General features: G+C 37.8%; 1 protein-coding gene across 1 annotated transcript; it reads right to left on the bottom strand.

The window, feature by feature from the left end:
- Positions 1-2: 2 nt before the first annotated feature.
- LMBR1 (limb development membrane protein 1) lies at positions 3-16,139 on the bottom strand (the record flags this gene model as incomplete). The annotated part of the gene is made up of 10 exons (XM_009875552.1): positions 3-122; positions 717-878; positions 5,180-5,246; positions 6,697-6,787; positions 7,026-7,099; positions 7,941-8,018; positions 8,260-8,336; positions 8,862-8,942; positions 14,825-14,897; positions 16,075-16,139. Coding segments are annotated over 10 exons (851 nt in total), but the record flags the coding sequence as incomplete, so codon positions are not given.
- Positions 16,140-16,956: the final 817 nt, after the last annotated feature.

Consider the following 16,956-nt stretch of genomic DNA (forward strand, 5'->3'; position numbering starts at 1 on the left):
TTGATGTTTTCAGCGCTGCTGATGGCAGGTGATTGTTAATCACAGTGTTTTCTGATGCCCATTCGCAGACGGCTTTGTCTCGGAGTCTCTTGGATTGTTTGATAGATGAAGCTTATCTAATCCTGCAAAACATTTCATAATAAGGAAAAATCGAGATTCTCCCACATTCCACACAAACAGGTGTTAAAAAGAATACAGACAAACCCAATTCTACTTCGTGATTACAGACTTTGTATTTGCTGAAGGCCAGAACTAACATTCTAGCACCCGTAAGAATTACTTCTCCCTCAGTTGTGAGTGAGAAAAGTCCATTACAATGGACAAGTATGGAAGCAGAAACATAAAAAAGCATCACAACAAAGCAGCTAAGACTTCCATTAAACTGTTTTTAGGGAAATTAATAACTTGTTTTAAACAAAAAGCAGCAAAGCTAACTGATGCACAAGTCAGAAGCTTTATTTCAGCATAATTAGCCCGCAGCAATAAGAATGTTTCTGTGCTCTCTAAAGGCTGAAAATCTAACTGCAGATCAGTAAGTATGCAGGGGTATCATTAAGATCAACACTGTACCCTAGCTCTCAACTTTTCAAAATACAACACAAAGCTACACATTCTCAACTTAGAGACATTTCCACAAAAAAAAAAAAAGTTTCTGTGAGTACCAACACTGGAGAAAGAAAACATTCAAGCATAAACTAAGTTTTCAGCAGTGTTACCTAATGCCTTCAGGAGCTCCTCTCGTACAGCAGAAGTGAATTTTCTGACGAGACACAACGTTGTCATGATAGCAAAGAGCAGGTTGTACGATAACACAATATAGAAGTTTCCCAGCCAGTTAAACCTCCCGAAGTCTCCAAGCAGATCAAATCTGGTGATTCCTGTTAAAATTGCATTTAAGATGTGCATCAAAATCTTGATTAAATTTTTTTAAGAAACACAAAAAATTAATTCTATTACTTTTTACATATGGAAGGAAAATTTGTTCACATATGCTATAAGACACATGGTTTGACATGCAAGATTGCTCCCAAGGACATTCTACTTCACTGTAAGATTCAGATATCAAAATGTTTCTTAAGTTCCCTAGTAAAATGACCGAAAAGTGTGAGTCGAAGTAAACTGTCCGTTCTAGATAAGAATTTTGCTTTTATAACTTCAACGCTTATAACCAGTAAAAAAAAATAAAAATCAGTATAAGTATGAAAACTGCTTGAAGTGTCTGTTTCTTCAAAATCCTTATCTATTCCAGAAAAGGATGAAATGCACTGCGGGCTTTCTTATTAAAAGACGTGGGTAGCAAGAAGCCTTTCCACAAGAGCCACAACATATTACAGCAAACACTAAGCCTTTGTAAGAGTTTTCCAAGAGCCACGGCTTTTGAAAACAAAGTTCAAAGATGCTTTTCCAACTCCAGTTTTCCTCCGAGCTCTCCCCACCACTGCTGCCACAGAGCATTCCCACAGGAGGAAAAGAGCCTGGCTGAAAGACGGTGCTGACAGGTCTTCTTCACGGTGGACCTGCCGACACTGACACTCGGGCTTTGTGCTGATCAAAGGCCGGTCAATCACTAACGCTCGGCAAGTAGGATTTTTCCAAAGCGCAGAAGCGTCTACAAGCTGCAGGGCCCATCCCAGAAAGAGAGGAGGGAGAACCACCGGTTGTTCCTTTGCCAGGTCTGCATTGAGGACTGCACTGAATGAAAGGCAGAATGCAGAGGTGATACTCAAGCAACTGCTGAGGCTCAACGAGTTGTCGTATTCCCAAAAAGCTTTTGGGCCCAGATGTCACAGCGATGCACGCGCTCACAGTTGAGACCAACCGTGCAAAGGAAGGGAGCTTACCTCACCCCAGAACTAAAACAGGGCCAGAAAACTAGGCAGTCAAAAAATAACCTTGGCTCTGAACATCCTGGAAGCGAGTTTTCTATAATCTTCTTTTGAAATGGTTTAGGGGCTTTTAAGAACCATGACTACAACAGTGATAACAAAAGGAGAGAGGCAGAATTAAGGGTCAGCTACCTTCCTTTAAAGGGTAAACCTGGCACTTAGAAATCTCGTTGTATCTGACTTAGAGCCAGCTATCACAACACTAAAAGATACGCACACTTCTTGTACTCAGCAGCCATCCTTTACACAAAAAATAGGGGAATCAAATTTGGCACCTAAGAAAAATGTGCCAAGATGAAGAGAAGTTTCAAAAGCAAAAAAGCCACTGAAGCTGATCAAAATAGCAACAGAGGTAGAGAGAAATATCAAAAAAGCACAGAAGATCTTAGCATAGAAAGAAGCAGCTTGCTGGCTGAATCAACCAGTGAACAGGTGAGGGACAATAAACATGGAGTTGCATTTTCAGAGAAGCAGTGTTTTAGCCAAACTATAAAGCTACAGGAAAACTGAGCAAGTCAGGTAGGTTTGAGCATACAGGCTTCCAGACCTTTAAATGAAAAGCAACAAAATGGGTAAAGCACCGAGGGAAGAGTTCTCTGGGAAAGCAATAATACTGCTTGACACAAAGAGGTTCAGGAGAATAGCTAGCAGTGGAACAGGCGTTACAAGGACAAACAAAAGTTAGGCCTGACACTTCTGTTCGAGTAGGTGGGAAAAAAATTGTCCATAAATTACATTCATTTTCCTCTTACAAATTAAAAAGCCACTGCTCATCCAAAAAGATCTGATACAGTATCGCTTTGTAAATTTGCAGGAGAAAAAAAAGTTTAAAAGTTTTTGGTTTCTTTCTTACAGAAGTTTCTACTCAGCCCACAGAGGAAAAATTCCCACGACTGAAAGTAACTGAACAGAAAGCTGCATCTCTAGTGGACACAAATATATATCCGAGAAAATTGGCGACAATTTGCCACATGGACTATTAAATAATTATTCAGGCTAAAAATAAATATATACCATGTTTAGACTGTACATACATAGGCTTCAAATAACTTTCCAATCACTATTTACTTAAACTATAACACTCCAGAGTAGAATTTATTTATTTTAGCTTTTATATATTAGAAAATTTCATCGTATTTGCAATTCTTTCTTTCTGTATTCTTGACTATTAAGTGCCCTGTTCCCAATCGGTCTCTCACTGGTTTGCAACATGGTGCTGGTGGGAAACATTTCTGAAAGGCTACTAAAAGGCTGAAAAGTTGTGGAAAAAAATGAGTTAACTTAGTTTAGTAAAATAACTTCTTTTAGTAAAAACTTTTCCTGGAGCTCCAAAAGAATGACAGATTAGAGACACCCACCACATGCATATCTAATGAGAATGCTATGAAACATGTAAAAAATTCTATTTCCAGTCTTAAAACTCAAAAAAGGTCAGTACATGTATTACACATCTTCTGGGTTTTTTACCTTTCCCATAATGATAAGGTCTTGTCTTTTCTGTATAGTCTAGAGACTTGCTTTTTTAATAAAGTGAAAAGACCAGGAATCTGCTTAACATATTTATTTCTTTTCATCTATTCAGTGCCACAGGGCAGTAGCATGTAGTGCAACACATGTTGATATTTTTGCAAAGCCCCACGTGACTCACTGTACCCTAACACACTCTATTAATCCTGTTTGGACAGCTGTGACTGTGCATTTGTTAGCTGTGTGTTAATTGTTCCATCTTTTTTCTTCTTTTATTTATCTCTATGGCAAACTATCCAGGAATCTCATTTGTTAGGCTTTCTCTTTTTTTTTTAAAGCGAGTTTTACCATTAATCTGTTTCCTGTGAAACAACAATGCACCCAGCATGTATACTTACTTCCACAGAATCCATTTATCATTATCAACTGTTAATCTCCTAGATCATTAACAATGGTTGCTTTTTTTGTAATAACTGATGAATGCAGTAACTGAGTGGATACAATACTAATGTTAAAATCCTATTCTAAACCACAAATTTTTCAATATACCACCTTGCTTTAAGTGCTAGAAATGTTTTACTTCTTAGATGTTTATCACACTGCCTATATTTTAAAACTGCACCGCTTTAAATACTCGACTTATTCTTCTGCATTTTTGTGAAGTTGTACTACAGATTTTTAAAATATGAGCTCTATAATGTGTACTTTAAGATTCAACTCTCTAAAACATTTTACAGGCTTGGGGGTTTTTTTTGCTATAGACACGGCCTAGTAAATCTAGTAAAACTCATCATCTGCAGATACAGAGCAGGAAAATACACAGTATAATTTACAGAAAAACATTAACTCCTCTTGATTTGACAGTATTCTGGGTTGAAAAGAAAATCAGCTACAGAATTACTGGGCACACATTACTGCTCTGCAGGCCTGAGCCTAAACTCTGAAGCTTCTACTTAAGACTTGTACAGCCTGAGGTGAAGATTTTTGCTCTGTTCCGTTTCATGTTCCCAATCAAATTCATATTAGCTGCAAGTATTCTGCACTATTTCAACATGTAATAGCCTTGCAATCTGACTTCAAGAATTCAAACTGAAGATTACCTAATTAAACAAAGTGAAGATACAAAAGATCTTGCCTTTCCAACTGGTTAAAATACGTTTTCCACTTCAAATTCTGCTGCCAGTTCTTAACAAGAAAATCAGAATCTCGGCTCCACTACACCGGATTCCGATTGTTTTATATTTGAAAACTGAAGTAACAAAGAACGCAAGCAGATTATTTTAGGGAACATGAATGTAGCCTGTTTTAATTGCTGATAACGTACTTAAGTGAAGAGATATTAACTGGTTTTCAAAGACATTTGTGCCCAATATTATCTCAAATTTAATACCCTAAACATTTTTTTTCAACAACTGAGCCCTGTAGTTTCACAGTGAATAAGAAATCATTTTATACTGCCCTGAACAAGCAGTCTCCATATCTATTCTTCTCAACATCTCTTTCCTTAAGTTTAAAATCTAACCTACCTTTACAAAACACTATAGTCTCTAAATATTATATAGCATTTTTTTTAGAATGTATTTTCTGCAGATCACATATGTAGAACTTATGTTCACATTGGTGTAGAAAAGGCCGCATATACATACTCCTATTGAAAGTGGTGACAAATTAAATACATACTATGAAAGGCACAGCTACTGGCTGTTTTTTCCTTTTTTTTTCTCCTCTTTCTTCCTTCTTTTCTTCTCTTTCTTCCTTTTTTTTCTTTCTTTTTCAACTGAATTAAACATCCTTTATTTACGTTTCATACTTTTCGCTGCACTTACCCAACGTCCTTGACATCACTGGCAAAGCAGAACTCAGCACCAAGATTGAGACACAGTTCCCAATGATCTGTTCGAAAAGCGATAAAAAGCATTTTAAAAACAACCCAAACAAACAAAACAAAGGGGTCAAGATGCAAAAGAATTCCTGGAAGTTACATTCTTCAAACTGAACCTAAAGCAATTTACAGCAACAGCTTGTTAGTCTGCCTTACTCCTGTCACACTTCTCCATAGGGTGTTACATAAAATGATGATCCAAGCGATGAGATTTTAAAAAAAAAAAAATCCAATATGCAATCATTTGCTTTTAATCAAAGTGTTAGATTCAAAATTACCATGTTGCAAAGTGTCAACTGTTTAATTAATTCCTGCAAACTTTTATAAAAAGAACCATTCCATGGGCTTAGAATAGATGACTGATACATCAGTTTAAGCTCTGTATGTAATTGCTTGCAGGATTAGCATTGTTTTAAAAATTACAAGAGCTTCATTTCAACTGAATGCCTGTTGACTACTTTAAACATTATGAAAAAAATCACAGCTGTTAGATTTTACCCTAGTTTTTGTGAAGCCTTTATAAAGAGTAACTGAAACTTTCTCTCACACGGGATCACTTTCTTGAGCTCTAATTCTACCACAATCAAAAAAATAAAAAAGAAGAAAAAAAAAAAAACACAAACCCAGAAAACTCAAAAGCACATAGACATTTATGCACTCACTATTTACTTCTATACTGTTCCTAGTAAACTGTAAATGATCAATAGAAAACGTTAAGAACTTTCCAACTCCCTACTACCTATCTACTATACCCATTCCATGTGTTTACCTACTTTCTCACTTCCGACAATTTATGGTAAAGATATTTTTTAAAGTAATTGATAAAGATAAAACCCAAAAAAACAAGCAATGAACAAATAAAAAAAAAATCTGTTTCTTGGTTAGTGATCACCTGCCCTTGTCAGCTGTGGGAATATTTTTGCCAAAAACCCAAGCATGTCCCTCCACACTAGGTAACAGCATTTGTCATTCTGAAGCCAGCACCAAACTGCAGAAAGTGAAATTGGCCTCAGAGTGCAAAATGTTGCTGAACAGACCTCCTCAGTCTTAGTTTAATTATTCAAATCTGAATTACTTAAGTCTGTATTACTTCTAGCCACCAGGTTCTTCAGATTTCAAACAAGCTCCCTGAAGTACAGTTAGCACAATCAAAGTTACTCATTAGGAAAACTTTTCCTTTGAAAAAAGTTCTTTCACTGGCTTTTCTATAGCCAGTTAACAAGCTCGGCTGTTCCCGGCTTTTTACAAGTGAATGGATGCCATCCAAACTAAACAGAGCACATCCTTTTTCCCACTCATTCAGCATTTTGAAAATCTTCCAGTTTGTGTTTACGCAGCTTACAAACAAATACTGATCGCTGCAAATAAGCCATTCAGGGCAATTACTAACGAAAAGAGTCAGTTTGTCTTGGGTGGCAAGGAAGAGAGAAGGGGCCCTCACCAGCACAGACTTTACTTTACCTTTGTCATAGTTGTGTCATCCTTCCTGGGAGTGAAATTTTCAAAAAAACGAAGACTGTAGAAGCCGACGACAGAGGATACCATAAGATAGCTGTGAGAATTCAGGAAAAAGGAACCTCCAAGGAATGCAAGTTCCACTCAAATCCTTAGCAGTCTCCTACAAGTCTTAAGAACCAAAGAAATAAAACTAAACAAAAACATTTCAAGTGCTCGAGAAGGACTGACCTCTCTCTTTCTTCTTTCCAGGCAAGTGTCTTAGTAAATTACCAGTGTCCCAGAAAACTAGACAGAGTACTTGCTAACAGACAGAATTCTTAAAGAAAGGATACAAAATCAAAATGATTTCAAGCGCTGCTCCCACAAAACCGAAGGTGGACAGGGAAGCATTTCCTATTCCAGGCCCCTACAAGAAGAAAAAATACTTTGCATAATTTAATAACATACATGCAACTGTTCATAAAGTTAACATTTGCCAGGACCAAAAAAACTGACATTTTACATGAAACACAGCCTTTTCTCAATTCAGTATTTAAAGGACATTCTGATGTTCTCCCATCCCATGCAATGGCATCAGACAGCTTTCAAACCTGAGTGAAATCTATTACTCAGAAGGTGTAAAGGTTCACACTTTATGCACGGTGCATCCACCATGATGAATTTTATACACACTCCATTACTTTGGAAGCTAAAATAAGAGGTCTTAAAAGAAGAAACCTCCAGTTGTTTGCAATAGCACAGGCAGAACAGCCATCGCCACCTTTGACAGCTCCACAAGCTCACATACAGCTTTACACGGGGGAAAGCATTACCAAGTGAATAAAAAAAAAAAAAAAACCCTAATGATTAAAGACACTATTATTCAAAGTGCTGCTCTTCACTTTCTTGAAGTATTTTTAAAATTAAGGAGAAAAAACTGCCATGTCTTCTAAGAGGAAGACGAAGTAGGACAAGGTTTTCATACTTTTTTTTAAACATAGTTTCTGAAATTGCAAACTCCAGATTACCGATTTATTTGACTGAATCCCTGTATCTTCCTAAAGATTCTAGACTAGTTTTATTAAGAACTCACTGTAACATGACACACAATAAATGTTTATGTGCACACAGGACCAAAACCTAGAAGCAAAGTCAAGTCTGAGGCTCATTAGTTTCAACATTACTAAAGCAGAATTTCTCCCTTGCACTTTGTAAGGGGCTCCAAATCTTTCTAAAGTAAGAAAAATCATAAGGGAAGTTTACTTTACCCCTGATCCCTTTGGCATTGCAGTTTCATCAACCAACAGGTAAAGAATGTTGAGAGCAACTAAGAGGACTGAGATGGACTACAAAGGAATAGAAATAGTCTTGTTATTTAGAAGTACTCCACATTTTTAAAATACATACATTCATCCCCACCTGATTCCATAATGTTAACTTCTTTTTAAATGGTCAAGAAAAAGAGTATCAAGTTTGTTCCTTAAACACCCATCACTCAAAAATTTTAAAACTATGACCCCAAATGACCACAGATTTCTCCATGCTTTTTGCTAGGGAAAAAGAAAAAAAAATAGTAAAAATTCTTACTGTCTCAATAAGGAGCAATATCATAACAGCTGGATAGACTAAATTCCTTTCCCAAGCAGAAGCTTTTTTCCGCCGTTCTGTTCAGAAGAGAAAAAACAGAAGCTTAATACCATGGATTGCCTTAGAATAAAACAAGTAAAAAAAAAAAAAGTAATTCAGCTATATAAAAGTCTTCATTATAACCACAGGTAACAAAAGTAATCTTATCTTGAGCCAACACCAACCAGTTCATAAAAACCCTGAAGACCTGTACAAAGCAATGCCAAAAATACGAAGTCTCTGTAGACAAAGGGTGAGGAGACAGAGAAAAGCAGATTCTTCTTTCTTGTTTACAGGCATGTTCCACCACAATACGTTTTTCCCTGGCAGGAAGCCGTTCTGCAAAGTGTACAATATATTGACTGCTGTGTACATGCATATTTTAGTATGATGTAAATGGAAAGAAGCGAATTTCAGTTATTTAAACAATATTTTCCTCTTATAAGGCAAGAAAGAAAAGACTAACTGGACATCATTAGTGTGTCCAAAAAAAAAAAAAAAAAGCCAATGTCTTTTTCTTACCACTAAACTGCAATTCACAGGGAAAAAAATAAGTTTATTACCTAGATTCATTTTCCTGCTTTTCACTTTTTCAAGCTCCCGTTCCAACTCTGCCGTCTGGTATTCCACCACGGAGGATACACCTTTTCAAACAGAAGAGAGAGTACTTTCTTTGGGATAAGACTTACTATAGTACTGTGAGACACACCATGACAATTCAGATTTAAGAAGCATCACATTAACACTTGTGGCTTTAAACTGCAGGTGTTTGAGACACTTCAACTACCTCTCAAAAAACCAGAGGCTTAGTCACGAATTTTCTGTCTAACCAGGAGAGTTCAACACACAGAGGTTTCATAGTGTGACCTTCTGTGGTCTCTGCCTGTTCTGTTGACCAGCTCCTGCAAGAAGAGAACTGTCGCACAGGTCCAAAACCCCGGAACGGTGTGGCAGCCTGACACAGGATGGCTCAAATGCCTCATCCTTGCATCTCGATGTGATTCATGTACCAAGATGTAAAGAGTCTCTGGATGCCCTTCACAGGCATTATTATTTAGCAACCTAGAGACAAAGTGGACCTTTGCCTCCGAACCAAGTAAGCTGCTGGCTGGAACCCCAGTTTCAGCTTCCATTCCTTCCTCTCCCCAGTCCTTTTTACTGAGCACTCCCTCCATATCGCTAACCCGCTTGTTGACAGATCTTCTGCTCCTATCGGTTTGCCTGACTTGGTCAGTCTCCGTGTCACAGAGCTCCCTCTGACAACCACAGTCAGATCTTCCCCGCAGCCACCCGTGAGACCAGAGTCCTTCACTTTCCTTCTCACAGCATACGCACAGCTGTCACACAACAACTCAAACCTTTTCCTCTAGACCAGCTCAAAACTAATAACTGTAAGATTAATTCCTCTCTCCCTTGCTAGTTTTCTGCCTAAAAGTTGCTTGGCAACTCTTCCTCCTGCCCCTGCACGGGCTCTAGGGAACCCAGCCCATTTTCACTCTCTCTCCTTTTTCTCTTCAACCTCCCACCCACTTCCAGCCACGCTGTGGTTTCTCTCCTGGGTTCCAGTTCCTCTACAAACACCGCGCAGTGTTCAGGCAATGATACAGCTCTGGCATGTGGAGCAGAGATCTGCTGTCAGTTCTAATCTCATTACTGCTACTGTAGCTTTTACGCTTTGCAATCACAAACTGGAAATATTCTTCCCGGGATAGATAGATATTCTTCCTGGGACAGAAACACTCTCCACTCACCTTTGCCCCACTTCCAACCCTTTTATTTCTGAATAATCTCACCTGAAAATAAGTTAAGAGGGCTCATATTGTCCTTGTTTATTCCAATCCAAACTGATTTGGCAAAATACTCTGTGGCAGTGACAGTTCAAGCTCTTAACTGACCCAAAGTTCTTTGTGTTTCCTTCTTAATTTACACTGACACCATTCACCTGTTGCCCATTCCCTACCCTCAGCCTCACCCTTGATTGTGAGCTGACCTGTAACAGCACCATGTTCCAGATACCTTCTATTTTTTATTTTTTTTAACACTCTCTAATAAATTCCTATGAGATTAACAGTCTTGTCCAGGCTTTTATCTCATATCTTGATCATTTACCTACTAAAACTAAATAGCACTTAAGCTGCTGGCACATTAATGCTACTTTATAGTCCAGTCTGCCTATTTCCTTGTTTTCTGATGTCTGCTCATCCTCCCAGCAATCAGAGCACAAGATAAGAAGGTAAATTTCTCATCCCATCCAGCCCCCACATTCTCCATATGCCAGCCTAGTGAGGTCCTATCTGAAAACCAAGATACACAAGAGCATTTCTTGGACTTTTTAAAACATTTTTACAGTTTTTTTATTTCAGAATATTTGTTCAATGCAGTTAAATTATCAGATATATCCAACTGTTTCAACAATTAACTTTTAACTGTTCAATCGCATGCCTTTTTCACACACATTTTCATATATAGCTCATAAATGTTTAGGCGTAGCACAGAAGTTATCTTTGATATCAGTAACATAATGTGTATGTGGTAATATTTACAGGGCTTCAAATATACAAAAACCTCAAATCCCAGGACTAACCAGTTAGACCTACTAACGCTCTTTTGTAAGAACTTCTGTTCACTTGAAGTATCTGCAATATGAACGTCAGTTCAATTTCTCAGTGTTTTTCAGATAAGTAGTTGTAATATGGGGGGATGTTAAAAAAGATGGATTTTTTTTTAAAAAAATAAATCTCATTATCATTATACAAATAAGTTTTTGTACTTCCTACAAAAAAAAAAATTAAAAGCCCAAAATATCTGTTCCATGGAATGACTAATTACTCTGAGTTAAGAAAAAGAATGGCTATAGAACTCAGTGGAAAAAGTCTCAAGAACTTTAATGGAAGCAGCTGAAAAAGTAAGAATACTTGAAGTTAGCACCTGACATTTTCTTCTGCTTCATAATTGATTCAGGGGTCTCTGAGGAAAAGCTTTGTTCAAGATATATGTTGCATGGTCCCCCCAACATAAAAATCCAGAGCTCAAAATACTGATACTCATGGGAGTCTCTCCAATAAAGTCATCATGATTGCTTTAGGTCCCTAGGAGACACTTTGGTAGAAAATATGAATCATATTTAAGTGCTGCTCTAGTTCCTCCTTAAAAATAGTAGGAAACAACAGGTTGCTGTACAAAGGGATATTTTATGAGAGGGGAAGGCAAAGTTTCAGATCAGTCAAAAGAGTATTTGAAAAGGATGCAGCTAAATTCTTAAAAGCTCTATAACATTAGCTTTATTTCAAACATGCACAAAGTTCAATGTCAGCGCTGTCTAGCCAATAAATCAAATTGGTAGACAAGACTTGTTTGGACTAGCAATGAAAAGTTAGAAGGGATTCTCCAAGAAAGCCACAAAGCAGCTCATTTAAGGTCAATTTAACGGTATTATTCTGTTTTTCTTCCAGCCCCGACATAAGATTTCAGTACCTCAAAGGAAATTGTAAGAGTATCTATTTGCATTCCCCCTAGGTGATTGGCAGTTCAACACCAATTAGTTCAAAATTACACTGTTACTAGCGTGCAATAAAAACAACACCTTTCATCTTTCTTACATAGGTAAGGATACCTTCAGAGCCAATAACTTTGATCAAGCAAGCATTTTTGATCCTACCCCACCCGTCTCTTTGGATTCAGGAAAACTAATAGCTGAAGGCAACTTTTTTCTTTTAATATAAAAAAGTCCCAGCTTTATTCTTCGACTGTAGGAGTTATGTGGGTACTGAAATATAATACGCTGGAAACAAACATTTTCCCAAAGCCCAGTATCTCTTGAACAGATAAAAATACTAGGGTAGATAACATGATCAAACTTTCCCCTCCCTCCTCCTCCAATTTTCGGTTATAGACTGCAGACATCTGAGAAGGAAGAAAATCAGTTTCCATAAAGAAGATATGCAGTTTCACAGTTAGAGTTATTTTCAAATAGAAGAGCTTTACAGAATATTCTTATCAATTGCACCACTGCCACAACAGAATGGCACCAGCTCACACCACTACACTTTTTTCCCTCTGAAAACAGGCTTTATCAGGCTGTTCAGTGGGAACAGCAATTCCTAGGAATGCAACAGCAATTCCTAGGAATGCAACAGCAATTGTTCTACAAAGGAAAAAAAATAATAAAAAATTAGCACTGACCATCATCAGGTACCACTTAAGCATGTGCTCTGATTCTCTTCATTTTTAATGAAAATTTAACTCTTTGGTTATATAAATGGAGTATATATGTCACAATACTTCACTGCGAAACTCCCCAAGCAGGATTACTTAAGCACATATATTTGCACTACCACAGCTGTGGAATAGCTGCAACAGTCATGGCACAGGAGTTGTGTAGCCTAATACATCTGCCCCCGTGCAGCGGCAGAAATACTTACACAATTTGCCCATTAAATCACAGATTACAGCTTCTAACATCACCGCACTAAATTTACCGATGTAATTAGGACCACGCTCCTATTTGTACACATTTTTAAAATTGCAATAAATGTGATAAGCACAAGTCTTCATAGTTCTGGCAAAAACAGCACCTGTTCTTCCAGCATAATTTTTATTAGAAAGACTTCTGGCCGAGAAGATGAAGCTTTCCATGCTTGCAACATAAATGAGGACTAAACTGAAAATTACTTATTAGTTACTCACAAAAGTCTTGCAGAGTATCTTGTCACTGCGCCCCCCACACACGCTATATCCAAGTTTAGATTTTTATTTATTTTTCTGCTTCAGCATTTTAATTTTCTCTGTCCACCAAACTACGGGCTTTCAAGCATTCCTTCAGGCCCAGGTGTCAGCACCATCCCCTCAGCGTGTGAAACAGAATTCAGTTCCCCTTCCTCTCAAAGTACATTTAAGCCCCACATCTTTCACCTCTCGCGAGCAGGCTGCCGAGAGCTCTGGGACCACAGGTGGGCTGAACACTAACCAATTCGCCGCAAGAGAACCCAGCCTGTCAGGCAGTGGTTAGTGGAGCCACCCGCACACATCCTAAATCCAGATCCAGCTAGTAGATGCCTACGAACAGACTAGGTCCACCTCATGAGCGATGTTACTAAATTGCATTACAAACAACTGTTGCACAGACTTCTACGCAGAAACACAGCAGACGATCATCACGATATAATCCCATTCTTTACCTGAATAGTGGAAACCACTCTGTGCTCCTTCTAATAGATACCTGAATCACTGTTGGATCATTTTCCTGTACAGCTTCTCTTGTACATAAGCACAATCACCATGACAACATAAAATATTCAGAAACAAACATTTTACAGTTGCTAGCTAACATCAAACACACAGAACAATTATAATTACCCCATCACAGCTTCAAAGACACTCACTGCGTGCCCCTTCTGCATGTCTGTATGCAAGCACGTATATATACATGTGTCAGGATAAAAACCTAAGCCTCCAGAACAGCAAAGGCAAACGTTACTTTTAGACTGAAACTGTGGCTGATTTTAGCACAAAGAAGTCGGTACTCCACAAATTGTAAATGCTGGAATAAATCAATCACCACGATCAACTGTTATCAAAGGTACCTTTCCTGACCAAGGAACTTCCAATAGGAGACTTAGTAGAACTTGCAAGAAGAAAAGACTGAGAAGTATGATAGAAAACTGAGGAGTAAGAGAGAAAGCCAGGAAATTAAGAATGCTAAGGCTAAAATAAGTCATAAGTCAACACACCAATGGATGTGTCATGACATCAATATTCTGGGGTTTCCAACCTGAAGCACCTGTATAAATTCTAGATGGATGGCTTACCCAGGCAGTTAAAAGCAATTCAGAAGTGAATTTCTACAACGTGATTTCCAGCCTTGTAGAATTGATACATTTGTTGTAATTGTGCCTGCAGTGCTGCAATACTCACTCTTTTACCTCAAAAACAGAAACACTTTAACAAGTAGTACAAAACTCTAATACCAAATACAAGAAATCTAAATCATTTGTATTATTATTCATTAATAGAACTATTAAAATTAATAATTCACCACATAGCTTCTAGAATATAAAGGACTGCTCTGATCTTTACTGAATTATTATCTAAGATTCTAAATAATAATGAACTGAAACAGAAAAAAATCCTCCAAATAAAGAATTAAACTCATAATGTAGGAAGTTGACTCTCTTGCTAATGTAAGTTCACTGTTCTTCAGACCAGGCTAAAGTACAGTCATTTACCAATCCTCACTGTTTTGCAGTGAGGGTGGTGGGTCTGGTCAACTACTCAATTTGCTTTCTCAGCCTCAGAATATTCTCATACCAGAGTTGATGTACATGTTAAAAGCAAAATCAAAGCAAACACAGAAGAGCCAAATCTTGAACACCAGTGAGCAATGAAACATAAGCCTGTAATGCCTGTTACACATTAAGATGCTGAAAGTTTTTATTTTGAGAGAAGAGACTACGTAACAGTGAAATCAGTACTCATGGCTAGAACCACTCTAAATACTGTATCTGAAGCAGTGAAAGAACAAGCATACCGTTAAGCTTCCTCTGAATTGCTTCCTCCTCTAAAGTGATGATGTACATCTGCTCATCTAGGTCTTCAAGGATCTGCAGCAGGAAACAAACATGAACTTACTATCAGAGTCACTTGTTTTTCTAACTGCACTAGTCAGGTTAATTTTGTTCTACTACTTTAAATACATAGTTTACAATTTCGCAATACTGATACAAATAAGAACTCCACCAAAAAAAATCCATTCTGTTATAGATCTATTTCTTTACTGAAAGCAAACTTTCTGTCAAGTTTTCCTTCCAGGTTCAAGTTCTTATGCTCAGTTTCAGTCTAAAAAGGGAACAATGGAAAGGACAGTACATCTGAGCTATATTCAATTGGTATCTACCTTCACCATCAATTTGATTTAAATAAAAATAATGGCAGATTTTAAAAAAGTATATTAAAAAGCAACTTTTCACATAAGCCTGTATTTCAAGCAATTATAAATTGCTGTTGGAAGCTAAAACCAAATAAACGACGTCTAAGTTATTATCAGGTGCTCTGAGTTTAAAGCTTACAGATAGCACAACAGTGTATTTTCTTTGTATTTTCAGGGCTGATTTATCGAATGAAAAGGTCTGCAAGACTTAAGTGCACCCAAATTTTAGTAAATACAAACTAGGGAACATGACAGCAAAGTCACCAGAGCACTCGTATAAGGTACAAACTTCTCCCTTCCTTCCCACACAGCGTTCAGTATAACAGAACAACTATGCACAAGAAGTTCTTCAAGATGCCAGCTGCCTAAATTTCACCCATCTAAATGTAGCCCCAGGTATCTTCTTGTTATCCAGCCTTAGTTTTGGTCTTGTATCTTTTTCTAGCATTTGCAAAACAGACATAGCAGGCAATACCGGCAAAAAATATTAATATAGTTTTTACAAGCCATACATATTTTAATATGCCACGTTACCTGTAAAATATATATTTTTGCATATTTTAACAGCATGATTGAAAACAAAAGGTTATTCCTAATGGGTGTGGTCAGACTCAAGCATTATTAATATTATTAAATTGAAAATCAGAGGAAGATTATACTATTTAAAAAAAAACAACAAGCTTTCATGCTATACGAAAAATTTTAAACAAGTACACAAATATTGACTGTAGAAACTCCAATGAATTGAAAAGAGAATTATGCAGAAGTAGAAGCATTCTAAAAGAAAATACTCTAATGGCATTCTACCTTCTAACAGATAGCACAGGAGGGCAGATTTGTGCATGACTTACTGTTGGCTTCACCAGTAACTGACCCATTACTGTAAACATCCGTGAAAGTCCCACTGGTGTGCATACTGCAGAGGAAGAAAAATTATGCTAAACAGTGATTTCCAAGGCAAAGGCCAATTTTTATCTGCATGTTCAATGTACTGATCCACATACAAACAAGTGTGGTTTTCAACGGAACAGCAAGAGCTTCAAACCCTAAAACACATTGCTATCGTGCGGATTTTGAACAAGGCAAGCACTTCTCTAAGAGCGTAACAGTGAATTTTTTGTTAACAAGGAACACCATATAATCAGAGATCTTAAACTTGCTCAAGTAATTATTTATTCAAAGCGTGTGGCACCAGAGGCTATGTCTGCACTAGTGCATTCGGCAGTGCCAGGATACATTCCTGGGCGCTAAGACTTGATTGCCTGCACCGGCAGATTGCCAGAACTAACCCTGGCACGACTCGCCCTGGGCCAGTTAGTGCATTCCCAAACACTTCTCAGGTGCCGTTCTGGAGTTCATGCAGTCCTGAAACCATCACCAGGGTGCAAGACACATACAGCCACCTTCTGCAAACTGCAGCATCCCAGATGGAACAGCACTCGTTGGCCACAGCACTGGAGAACATCTCAGGCACGTTTAATCTATTAGCACAGGTGTAGCTGTAAGGTCAAGTGATCATGAAGCTGCTTTGCTCTGGAAGTTACACTGCGACCTCGCATAACAGTAGGCTCCCTACCAGATTTTACGCTACTTTTCTCTGAAATAACAATCAGCCCTTTTGAATTGCAGCCTGTGATGGTTTCCAGACACGCTGCATATATGCTTGTGGGGAGAAATGCTCAAACCTTCAAATTCTGAAGCGTGTAGGAGATGGAAGGACTTTGTAACAGCAT

The sequence above is a fragment of the Apaloderma vittatum genome, unplaced genomic scaffold (genome assembly GCF_000703405.1).
Source record: "Apaloderma vittatum isolate BGI_N311 unplaced genomic scaffold, ASM70340v1 scaffold13518, whole genome shotgun sequence".
Taxonomy (NCBI): Eukaryota; Metazoa; Chordata; class Aves; order Trogoniformes; family Trogonidae; genus Apaloderma; species Apaloderma vittatum.